The sequence below is a fragment of the Myotis brandtii genome, unplaced genomic scaffold, assembly GCF_000412655.1.
Source record: "Myotis brandtii unplaced genomic scaffold, ASM41265v1 scaffold766, whole genome shotgun sequence".
NCBI classification, from domain to species: domain Eukaryota; kingdom Metazoa; phylum Chordata; class Mammalia; order Chiroptera; family Vespertilionidae; genus Myotis; species Myotis brandtii.
Genome location: NW_005371060.1, coordinates 329,423 through 341,553, shown reverse-complemented (window position 1 = coordinate 341,553; position 12,131 = coordinate 329,423). Strand labels below are relative to the sequence as shown.

Genomic DNA, 12,131 nt, shown 5'->3' with positions numbered 1-12,131 from the left:
ATGCTTCCCTTGCTGTGGGTTTTTTCCATTAGTGGTGGAAGTCATTATTTCTTCTGTTTAAGTAATATATAGCATATTTCACACAAATAATTAACCTTGAGAATAGTGATTTTTTTGGGGGGGTAAGCCAAAATGTGTGCCAACATCTTGGCAATTTTTGACATTAATTACAAAACATTTAACCCACAGGTCAGATTCTACATTTTCTTTTGTAAGAAATTAAAGCTACTGCAAATTTTGTATTTATTTCCTTAAGTGTTATTAAATTATCTAGTGAGCGCTTTTAGAAAAGCTCTAAATTGCTTTAAGATGATATTCTGGGTAATCCTAACCTATTTTAAAATATTCTGAAGAAATGCAAGCAAAAGTCTAGCCCCAGTGCCGATTAATCAGAGAGCAAAAGGCAAAACATGTTGGAAATATAGTACTTGAACTATTCATTATCCTAAGGGTTGGTTATTGGTGTATCCTGTGTAAATGGAAGTTGAGCTTGACATTAACACTTGGTGCTTTTAACTAGGGATAAATTAAATGTCCTCACTGCAAGCAGTGTACCTTGTACCTTTACCTCTAAAAGTGCAGTGAGCTGGCTGTTCTGAACACTTGTGCCTTGGGGTGTTTATTGAAGTTTTATGAAAACTGGTGTTTTCTCAAAATTCTTAAAGTCATGCCCACGATTTAAAAAGTTTCTCTGTAGGAGAGAGATGGGATTTGTTTTTAAATTCTTTGATAAGCTGCTTTCCAGGCTTCTAAATTAAGCCACTCAACTTGCCCTGGATATGGTATTGGAAATACTTTAAAGTGTGTGATGTTATCATCTAGAAGCCCCTTTGGGGAAATTTCAGTCTTAACAGTGCCGTTTGCCATACAGCTTCATTGGAATTCTTGAACCATGGCTGGAAAAAGCCCTCTATTATTTTATCTCCCCCAGACACCATTTGGAACTTTAATAAAGGTGGTGGGTAAAAACGTAAGGAGCCTTTCCATTATTTTAGGTTGCAGGAAACTTTGTAGTTTTTGAGGTTTAACACTGTGTATTCCTACATTTACATTAATCACTTTGCTAATTAGTATGTAAAAGTCTTTTGCATTGATGCATTTTGTACTTCCCTCCATTAAAAGTCTAACAGCCATAGTTGTGTGTATTTGTAAAAGTACCTTGTAACAAAATATTCTATCACATGTAAATGTGATAACCTTTGGTTAGTAGTACACTGATAACAAAAATTTTTATATTCAATAAAATATCTGTATTTTATGAATCTTAAGTTAGCAAGAACAGGTATGCTGCTACTAACTTCCATTTTCAGTCTGTTGCTACAAACTCTTCATGTTATTCCTTTTAATTTTCAATCTGCTAAAACTTTCTGCCAAATCCCTCCTTACTAGATGCATCCAAAAAGGCCCCACTTTTTCCAATCATAACCATCAGTTGTTTAGAATTTATTATATATATGTATAATCTGCAGTGCAATTTTATTTTTTCATATATAGAAACTAGAAATAACTTGCCTTTATTTCCTTTCACTTTCCCAAGGCTTCCTTAAAAACTTAAAACTCTTAGCTATTACATCTCTTTTTCTAACTATCCCCAGAAAGGGGACCAGTTAATATATACATAATTAAGCATGATCACTGGACAGGTGGTTCTAGCACACTAATGGTATAATGTTTAATCTGAAGTATCTTGAGGTTATTTAGTGTCAACTCTATTGGAGGGAAATTTTAACCCATCTGTTAATACTGCCAGTAACCCTTCATTTCAATTCAAACATGAAAACATGTTTTAGCCTAGTTGGGGCAAAAAAAAATATGCTAAGAGTAAATTTCACTTTAAAATCAGAAAGATGTTTTTAAATGGAAACACCCACTATGTTTACGTTGGAGTGGACTTTGGTTTTTCACACTTTATTGGGAATACAAGGCAATATTACAGTCTTGGATCATTAAATGAACAAACATGGTGATATAGTACTGACAACAAGAATGACCTGAATGATGGGAGTAAGTGGTTTTCCAGTTCAGGAGGTAACAAAGAGAACAGGTGCAAGATCTTGAAAAAGAACCATATTACTCAGCCACCAAAGGGTTTTGGCTTCAACTCACTAATGGCTGGAAGGAAAGCCAGTCTAGTCAACCATCTTCATCACAGCAATTCGGAAATCTGCACAATTTTTCAAACTATTTGTAGGTATAGAAGAGAACTCCAGATGGACTCATAAATTGATCTGGATGACTACTAAAGTGTCCTCTAGTCACAAGTTGGCAGAATCTTCAGAGTGACTGTTGGAGCAAAGAGCCCTTCATGTGCTCCCAGTTGTTATATAGTGCATAGAGGCTAGTAAGTGTCAGTCCTGCTAGACCACCTCGTGCTACCCCTCGAAGACCACCTGGGGGAGAGAGAAAGAGATTTGTTTTGCATAGTGTCCTAGCACCAAAGGATTAAACGAGTATCAAGATGGAGACATAGCATTCATGTTTATAAATACTCCATCCCAAGCGGAGAGTAAAAGTTTTACAAGTGATATAATAAACCAATCAGGAGATAAATGCCCTAAATCAGTGGTTCTCAACCTTCTGGCCCTTTAAATACAGTTCTTCATGTTGTGACCCAACCATAAAATTATTTTTGTTGCTACTTCATAACTGTAATGTTGCTACTGTTATGAATCGTAATGTAAATATCTGATATGCAGAATGGTCTTAGGCGACCCCTGTGAAAGGGTCGTTTGACCGCCAAAGGGGTCGCGACCCACAGGTTGAGAACCGCTGCCCTAAATGATCTGTTTAATATACATACTATATTTCATTTAAAACATTTTTCAGTGTCACAATTTTTACATAAGAATCAGTATTAACAATTTCTTGACTTTTCTCAATCTGACTTGTTCTTACAATACTTTTAAAGATCTTATGCTTATCATTGAAGTCTCAGCCAGATAAAGTATTTCCTGCTAATACAGACTTCACTGGCACTGTCAACTGACGTAAGGCAATAATATAGACAAGGCGACACTCTCTTTGGAAATAGTGAGCAGCCTTTGGACTCTGCACATGTTCTGAAAATACTAACTTTAAAGATTCAAGTAGTGGTAATAAGTGGCTATAATGAAGGCTTGAGTTAGGTGCTGGTGAAGCACCGCACCCCTGCCCCCATTCCTACATTGATGTGTCGGACAATCTTCTACAACTACCAAGCAATGAGGCTTTTAGCATCATCACACTAGTTGGAAACATTCAAGGATTAGACTCTGCTTAACAACAAAATAGACCAAGCAATGAGGCTTTTAGCATCATCACACTAGTTGAAAACATTCAAGGATTAGACTCTTTGCTTATTTTCGTGTTGAAAAGGATCAGCAATAGATATTTTGTTTGAAATGCAGAAGCAAAAATGTTTCAACCAGTTATTTGAAAATAGCCCCCAAGTCTGCTAGGACAAATGGGGGTTACCAAAAGTAACTTAAGTATTTGATGTTTTCTACAGTTTCGTAAACAAGTAGGGACCATAAACTTTAGGCAGCTACCTCTGCACCTGTGGAGTATTTTTTTCAAGTTGTGTCAGGATTGCAAAGGGAATGGAGCTGCAATCCAGTGATTACCTTATTGAGGTCTGAGACAGGAAATTCTGTGAAATTCAGTGATGTTGCCAAATTCACTTCAACCATTTCGGCAATGAATGTCCTGCCAGATGGTTTCAGCTGATAGATTAAATGGCCACTCCTTCCAGGAGCCTCTCTAGTCTGAAGAGTTCTGATAGCTGAGCTGCTTATTAGGCTTCCACTATGAAACGCCCTAATTATCTCTCTTAAACAGACCCAAACAGAAACTGCATACACAACATCTATAAGTAGATGTCAAATATGGGGAGGGGGAGAGTCAGAAACATCAGAAAAATTTAAATAGGAGATATCTCCTTGAAGTTCAGATCTCTATATCATCTTGTTATAGTTAGACTAGGCATTGCAGTTTAACTTGCAACTGTATTCAATGTGGTTGAAATAAAAGTAATATACACTCAATCTGCTCATTTAAAACAATCTCAGTTTAATAAGGACCTATGAATTATTTTTGATGAGTATGTCAAAAGTTCTATGGGCTGAAAGTGAACTATAATTAGACCAATTTCCTAAAATGGAAAAAACTATAAAGTACAGGAGAATAAAAACTAAGCTATCTGCAAGATCACTATGGCTCAGTTACTAAACCTAAACTTTTGAGTATAATGAGTATAAACAAATTACAAAAATTTAATACTCTAACCATTCTGAGTCAACACAAAGCAAAAGCTAAGGTGGCCTCACTGCTATTGATCAGAAAAATGATGGAAGGCAAGGAACTGAAAGCACAATAATTTCCGCAGATACTCTTTCCTGGGATCAAATATTCGGACTAACTTCCCTGGACCTTTAGGTTAGGACAGTGGTCGGCAAACTGCGGCTCGCGAGCCACATGTGGCTCTTTGGCCCCTTGAGTGTGGCTCTTCCTAAGCCTTAGGAGTACCCTAATTAAGTTAATAACAATGTACCTACCTATACAGTTTAAGTTTAAAAAATTTGGCTCTCAAAAGAAATTTCAATTGTTGTACTGTTGATATTTGGCTCTGTTGACTAATGAGTTTGCCGACCAATGGACTAGGGCAGTGGTTGGCAAACTGCGGCCCCTTGAGTGTGGCTCTTCCACAAAATACCACGTGCGGGCGCGCACGTACAGTGCGATTGAAACTTCATGGCCACACTCAAGGGGACAAAGAGCTACATGTGGCTCGCGAGCCGCAGTTTGCCGACCACTGGGTTAGGAGGTTGCAGACCCAGAGCTCTGAAGTCTGCCTGTGGGTTTGGAAATAGCTGCTAACTGCCTGCCAGTTGGCCCACTGTTTTGAGTATCTTAACATAGTTTCTACTTGACCCTTTTGGGAAGATTTTTACACTAGTTTTCAGCCATCAGATGAACCCCTCCTGGGCATAGGCACTGGGGTAACAATGAAACTGGAAGGCTTTCCGATCTTTGGGACATCAATGGCATATTAAGTATTCATTAACAATTTATCCCCCAGAAAGCTTTCTACTTTCTGACCAAAATAAAACAAACTTAGTTCAAATCAAGTTACTTCTTTGAAGACTAGAAAAAAATTATTTCCAGCAAAAAAAAACACCAAAAATATGCAGTGTTTGATGTACTAAGCAGTTAATCCTTACTCTAGGGTAGCCTTTTATCACATACCAGCCATGTTTTAGTTTTAACTCTTACCACTAACTTTAGAGTTTTCCAACTGGTTGATCTATTAAAAGTTTGAGGACGTTGGCTTTAAGCTTTCTGTAATCAACTTCTGGCTAACTAAGCACAGGAAGTTGATTAGCAAATAACTTGTTCTGAACACAGAGTAATCAAATAAGGCCAACGGTCGGTGTCTGTAAAGCACAACAAACAAGAGAAGTGTTTCACAGATTTACCTTCCATCTTTTGGATCCTTACACAACTCTTCCAGCGAGGGCAAATATTCCTTCTAATCATGGGGAAACGAGGCCCAGAATCTTTAAATGCCTTTTGGGAGGCAGAGAGCTGGCTAATGGCAGAGCTTATATATTGAACTGATAATTACTTTAGAGCAGGAATTGGCAAATTTTTCTTAAAATGGACAGAAAATAAGTATTTTAGGCTCTGAGGGACCAAAGGCTATTATGCAGTACTTATATAAGCATTTAAAATGTAGCTAAAAAAAAAAAAAGTAAAGAATAAGGAATAGACAGGCATCTGGCAAACAGGAACTGGTGGCCCCTGCTTTAGAAGAACAACCTTACCTACACACACACTGAGATGGCTACTAAACATTCAAAATTTTGCATGAACTTGACAATTGTTTTGTATTTTAAAAATTGTTTTAAAATACATGTAACATGGTTATTTACCGTAAGTGTCCAGTTCAGTAGCATTAAGTACACTGGCAATGCTGTGCTACCATCATCATCCATCTCCAGAGAACTTTCATCTTGCAAAACTGAAACTCTGTACCCACTACACTGTATCTCTCCACCCCACTCCCAAAGTAATGCCTACTTTTTATGTTGTTAAATCTTTACTCACTTTTGTTTTTATCAAAGTAGCCCAATACATAATTTAAAAGTCAAGATAGCACTAAAAGACTTTCATTATGCACAATAGTCTGGTGCAGTCCCATCCTCACCTTAATCCCCTGTTCCCTTCCCTAATTGTCTTTATCTTCATGATTCTAAAGAATATGATTATCGCCCTAGCTCAGGGGTGGGCAAACTTTTTGACTCGAGGGCCACAATGGGTTCTTAAACTGGACCGGAGGGCCGGAACAAAAGCATGGATGGAGTGTTTGTGTGAACTAATATAAATTCAAAGTAAACATCATTACATAAAAGGGTACGGTCTTTTTTTTTTTTTTTTAGTTTTATTCATTTCAAACAGGCCGGATCCGGCCCGCGGGCCGTAGTTTGCCCACGGCTGCCCTAGCTGGTTTGGCTCAGTGGATAGAGCATTGGCCCGTGGAATGAAGGGTCCCAGGGCCACAATGGGTTCTTAAACTGGACCGGAGGGCCGGAACAAAAGCATGGATGGAGTGTTTGTGTGAACTAATATAAATTCAAAGTAAACATCATTAAAAAAAAGGTCTCTCTCTCTCTCTCCCCCCCTCCCTTTCATGCCCTCTGAAAATCAATGGAGCCCAGCCGGCGTGGCTTAGTGGTTGAGTGTAGACCTATGAACCAGGTGGTCACAACTGATGAAATGAGGGAATAGTGAGAAAAAGGTAGAAATCAAAGGTGACTGGGTCACTGGAGGCTGTTTCCTGCTTCCCTGTTTTTTTTCTCGTTGCTGTTATAGAGTGGAAGTGATATATGACTTTGAATAGCAGACACTGACTTTGCTGTGCTTCCCTCAGCCACAGTCTCACCCCTCTCGCCCATGCAGTGCCAGTTCTTCCGTGTAACACTACACACACTAAACTATCTCAGCTGTTTTTGACTCCCCACATTACTGCGTCCTTTTAGGACTATTTTCACAGATCCTTAGTCTTTTTTAAGGGGGCTTTTCTGTGGGTGGTAGGGAGTGTCCCAGACTCTTTCAGAATCTTATGCATGTTTTAGAGGGTTTATCAACCCTGAGTGAATATCTCCTGGTATAAACTTTGTACTCAGAAGAAGAGTGAAAGTTTAACTCTCTCTGGAAGTTACAAACAATTTAAGGTTTACAAGTAAAAATAAATGCTAGTATTTAGGAGGTAAGATTAACGGATGTCTAGGCAAGCCAAATTCTTTCCTGTGGCCTGTTAAGCTCTATCTGCTCCATGATTTGGTCCCTTGCCATTTTTTTAAAAAAAATATTTTATTGATCTTTTACAGAGAGGAAGGGAGAGGGATAGAGAGTTAGAAACATCGATGAGAGAGAAACATCGATCAGCTTCCCCCTGCACACTCCCCACTGGGGACGTGCCCGCAACCAAGGTACATGCCCTTGACTGGAATCGAACCTGGGACCCTTGAGTCCGCAGGCCGACGCTCTATCCACTGAGCCAAACCGGTTTGGGCCTTTGCCATTTTTATGACCCCAGATTCAAATACTCCTCCCAATGCCTTTGAACTCATGCTGCAGGGCCTTTACCTATATCACTCCCTCCAGACTCCCACCTCACATGCTCCCTCATGTGTCAGTCTTTGTGCAAACATCACCTTCTCCTTGAAGTGAGTCTCAAAAGCCTTGGGGCATAAAGTTTTGCATGTATGCCTTAGTTCGATGTGGAATAAACTGCCGAATGTTAGATTACTTGAGCAAAGGATCTACATATTTAAAATAATAACTAATGCCAAATTTCCCTTCAAAACACTTGCTTATCTTTTGCCAATATTAAATGCCATCTACCATCACCTTATTTAAGCCAGTTGGTGAAAAATATTATCTTAATGTTTTCTTTTACTTTTCCTGGCTGCTTGTGAGACCGAACCACTTCTATCATTGAGCAGTCATTTGTATTTTCCCCCTGAAGTGTCTGACATATCCTTACTCCACTTTTTACTTAAGTGATTTGTTGCAATGTTTTATGTATTATGGCAGTTAGCCCTTTGCCTATTTTATATGTTACATGCATTTTTATTTGCTGGAACAATGCTGATGCCAGTAACAGAAACAAAAAAGTCATCAAGAGGCTCCTCCTTTTGACACATAGAATTTAATTTTGAAGGCCTGGCATTCATGGATAAATATTACCTTTTAATAGCAACAGATGACAATTGCTTACTTTGATTAACTGGATTTGTGTATCTTTTTACTTCTGCTTAGTTTGCTTTTATAGATGACTTTCTTATGGAAGGAGCAGGATTAACTGATCAGGGATTTTTTGTGAGTGGGAAGGGGGACCCATGTCTTGGTTTCTGAGGCCTTATTTCCTGAAGATAAGTGACCAGCCTCTAAATCATTCCAAAACTATGGATAATAGCAAAACTAAAGCTGTTCTTGTTCTGATAGAATACTGGCTATTATTAAATACTTTCATATGCCACAGGAAATCTAATAATGACATTTCACGCCTTCTGAAAAATATTTACATAACTCATTAAGTAAACATTAGGTCTGAACTAAAATCATATGAACAAACTGAACTACCAAGCAAAATAGAGATAGTCTCATAGACAGAGAGCAGGAAGACAGCTTGTATGTGGGGGGAGGTGAAAGAAGGCATAGAAGGGATAAATGGTGACGGAAAAAAAGAAAATTGCCTTGGTCGGTGTCACTCAGTGCCGGCTCGTGCTCCAAAGGGTCCCAGTTTTAACTCCTGGTCAAGGGCACATACCTGGGTTGCAGGTTGGATCCCTGGCCCAGGTCGGGGCACGTATGGGAGGAAACCAATTGATATGTCTCTCTCACATTGATGTTCCTCTTTCTCCCTCCTTCCCTCTCTCTAAAAGTCAATGGAAAAAATATCCTTGGGTGAGGATTAACAAAATAAAATGGAAAATGTTTTTAAATTATATTTTTATTGATTTTCAGAGAGGGAGAGGGAGAGATAGAAACATCAATGATAAGAGAGAATCATTGATCGGCTGCCTCCTGCATGCCCTACACAGGGGATCGAGCCCGCAACCCAGGCATGTGCCCTTGAACAAAATCAAACCTAGGACCCTTCAGTCCACAGGCCAACACTCTATCCACTGAGCTAACCCGGCTAGGGCAAAATTTAAAAAATGGTATCATCAGAATTATTACTTTAAAAATTATCCTCTTGACCCTGCAGGGTGGCTCAGCTGGTTGGAGTGTCAGTGTACACCAAAAAAGTTGCAGGTTCAAACCCCAATCAGGGTGCGTATGGGAGGCAACTGATAGATGTTTCTTTCTCCCTTCCTCTTTCTCTCTCTCTCTCTCTCTCTCTCAAATTAATAAACATATACTTGGGTGAGGATTAAAAAAAATTAGCCTCTTTCTGGTGTGACAATGTTAGGGGCAGATATAGAATATTGGAAACTAATTATGAGACACATTAATCATGCTGTTAACCATGATGGTTCTGTTCTGATTAGAAAGCACATTTTCTCTTGGCTGGGAATTGTACGCCCTGGGACATGGGAGCTAACATCGGAATGACGTCCAACCTCCTGTCCCAAGAACTGCCTATGGTTATGGAGAGATTTATAACCTCGAGGCTGAGACAATCTATCCTGGAAGCACCTGTTCTTTACAACCCCAGCCCCTATTACCTACAATCTGGTCCTGGGGCGCCCAAGGGCATCCACGCTATGTGACCCCCCTGACCCCTCCAAGCCTGCATGACTTGTAACCTGTAATGTTTATCCTGGGCCCACTTTCCCATGTAATCTTTGTCCTTCTACCCAATATAAGCAGCTGGCTTATGGTGGAGGGCAGAGCAGATTTTTGTGGATGACCTGCTGCTCTCCCATGCTGCCAGTAGGATTGGAATAAACGCTCATGTATGATTCAACCCTGTCTCTGCTTAATTGGCTCATGTAGTGACAGGCAGCCCTGACTCCTTGGTTGTCCGGTTACAATAGCCCATGTTGTCATGTAGTATTTTCCTCATAATTTTTCTTTCTACTAAGTAGCTGCAAAAGTACTACTTTTGTACTGAAGTGGCTACATTGGATCATACTACTTTCATTCTAAAGTCCTTCCCCCATTTTTTAAACACATTTATTATTTTATACTAGAGGCCTGATGCACGAAATTCCGGCTTCGCCTGGCTGTCCAGTCTAATTAGCATATTATACTTTTACTAGAGGCCTGTTGCACGAAGAGATTCGTGCAATAGGCCTTCCCTTCTCCTGGCTGCGGGCACAGGTTTTCCTCTGGCACCTGGGACCCAGGCCTTCGCTCTGGCCAGAGCTGCCTTCCGTCTTCCGTCTTCGCTGCTCCGGCTTGCCTTCAGTCTTCGCTCCACCGCTTGGAGCCTACGTATGCAAATTAACCACCATCTTTGTTGGCGGTTAATTTGCATATCATGCCGATTAGCCAATGGGAGGCGTAGCGAAGGTACGGTCAATTACCCTGTTTGTCTATTATTAGATAGGATTATTATAGATACATATGTGTGTGTGTGTCTGTGTGTGTATATATATACATACATACACACGCACATATATGTATATATATGGTTGATTTCAGAGAGAAAGGGAGATGGAGAGAGAGAAACATCAATGATGAGAGAATCTTTGATTGGGTGCCTCCTGCACGCCCCCTACTGAGGATTGAGCTCACAACCCGAGCATGTGCCTTTGACCGGAATAGAACCTGGGACCCTTCAGTCCACAGGCCGACGCTCTATCCACTGAGCCAAACTGGTTAGGGCTAAAGTGACAGCCCCAGAGCTATACTTTTTTAAAAAAAATTATATTTTGAAGAGTACACTGGGGATTGCAAATATTTTAGGTCAGCAGGAATTAGCCATTCCCTAAATGTGAAATTCCTTCCCTAACAGTTTATGCTGCTCTAGACTAGAGTGCCCAAACTCTTTTCCAAATCTGAAAGTTGAAGTTACACATTTGCATTCCTGCCACACAAAATCAATAAAAGACACCAATCTGCCTTTGCTGAGGCAGGGATGGGAAGCAATGCTGGAATTTTGGTTCAGGAGATCATTTACCTTCCTCTATGGTCCCCAACGGAAAGGGAGCTGCAACCAACTCATCACCTGACAGAACTAATCGATAATCTTTTTTGCTTTTTCTCTTTTGAGCCAAGGGCTTTCTATTCCATAATTTATGTGGAAGCTGTCCCAAGCTATTACTGCAAGGAAGTCCTTGACACAGAAAACTGGCTACCATTTCTTTTGATAATATCAAGTATTCAGCCTTTTCCTTTCTATTTTTTAAATATGCATAATGCCTTAAATTAGATAATTTGCATTTGTATATTCAGAACTGCTCCTAACACAGGAAATGCCATAATGGCTTACTTTGAGTAAGAAAACAGGGAATGGTGGGGACTCAGCTTCCATGCCCACCCACTGGGGTAGAAGTGGCTCCCCATTCTGCTCCAGCCATTTGCCACCATACAGTGTGAGCTTGGTGTCTTCCATTTATTCAAAAGAAGCTGGAATTCCAGAGTTTTGTGAAATCTTCATTTTTTAAAATATTAATTTGTTATTTAAAAACCCTTTCTGGCTGAGTGCCACCTTTGTGCTGCCAATTAAAATTTAACATTCTTTTGTCTGACCCTACAGATTTTCAATGTAAAAGTGTTTTTAGGTTTTTAATAAGCTTTTTCTATGCCAAGGCAACATTTCATGGACATATTCTACCTGGAAACTGTTTGCGTGCAAACACACCATACATGGTGCAAGAAGCTGTGTGAGCTCTTAGGAATAAAATTCCAAATGCAATCTATTTCAATACAGAAAAGCCTCTCACTCTAGATATGATAGGAAAACTTGGACTTTATAATCATGAGAGACTTCTCACATTTCTTTCTCGTAAAAATTGAGCAAAAATACTACTTGATACATGTGATGAAAGAATTCCTAATAAACAGAATTACTCAGTTAATCAAGTGTCTCAGACATAATAAAGCAATCAAACAAATGAAAGTGCTCTTCAGAGACAGGAGTGAAGAACTTAAGCAGTTTAATTAAGTAATTTAAAACTGACGTGACGGTCCTAACA

The 12,131-nt window shown here is 39.5% G+C and overlaps 1 protein-coding gene across 3 annotated transcripts in view; it reads right to left on the bottom strand.

Moving 5' to 3' along the window:
- Positions 1-109: 109 nt before the first annotated feature.
- The window catches only part of LOC102253561 (mitochondrial import inner membrane translocase subunit Tim23), a 28,813-nt gene continuing 16,791 nt past the window's right edge, over positions 110-12,131 (bottom strand). For 2 of the 3 annotated variants that reach the window (XM_014530720.1, XM_014530721.1), the window contains one exon: positions 110-2,390. In XM_014530720.1, coding sequence (XP_014386206.1) covers positions 2,275-2,390 — 116 coding nt within the window. In that variant the 3' untranslated portion in view covers positions 110-2,274. The remainder of the gene's footprint in view (positions 2,391-12,131) is intronic. The other variant, XM_005883122.2, reaches the window with a different exon arrangement.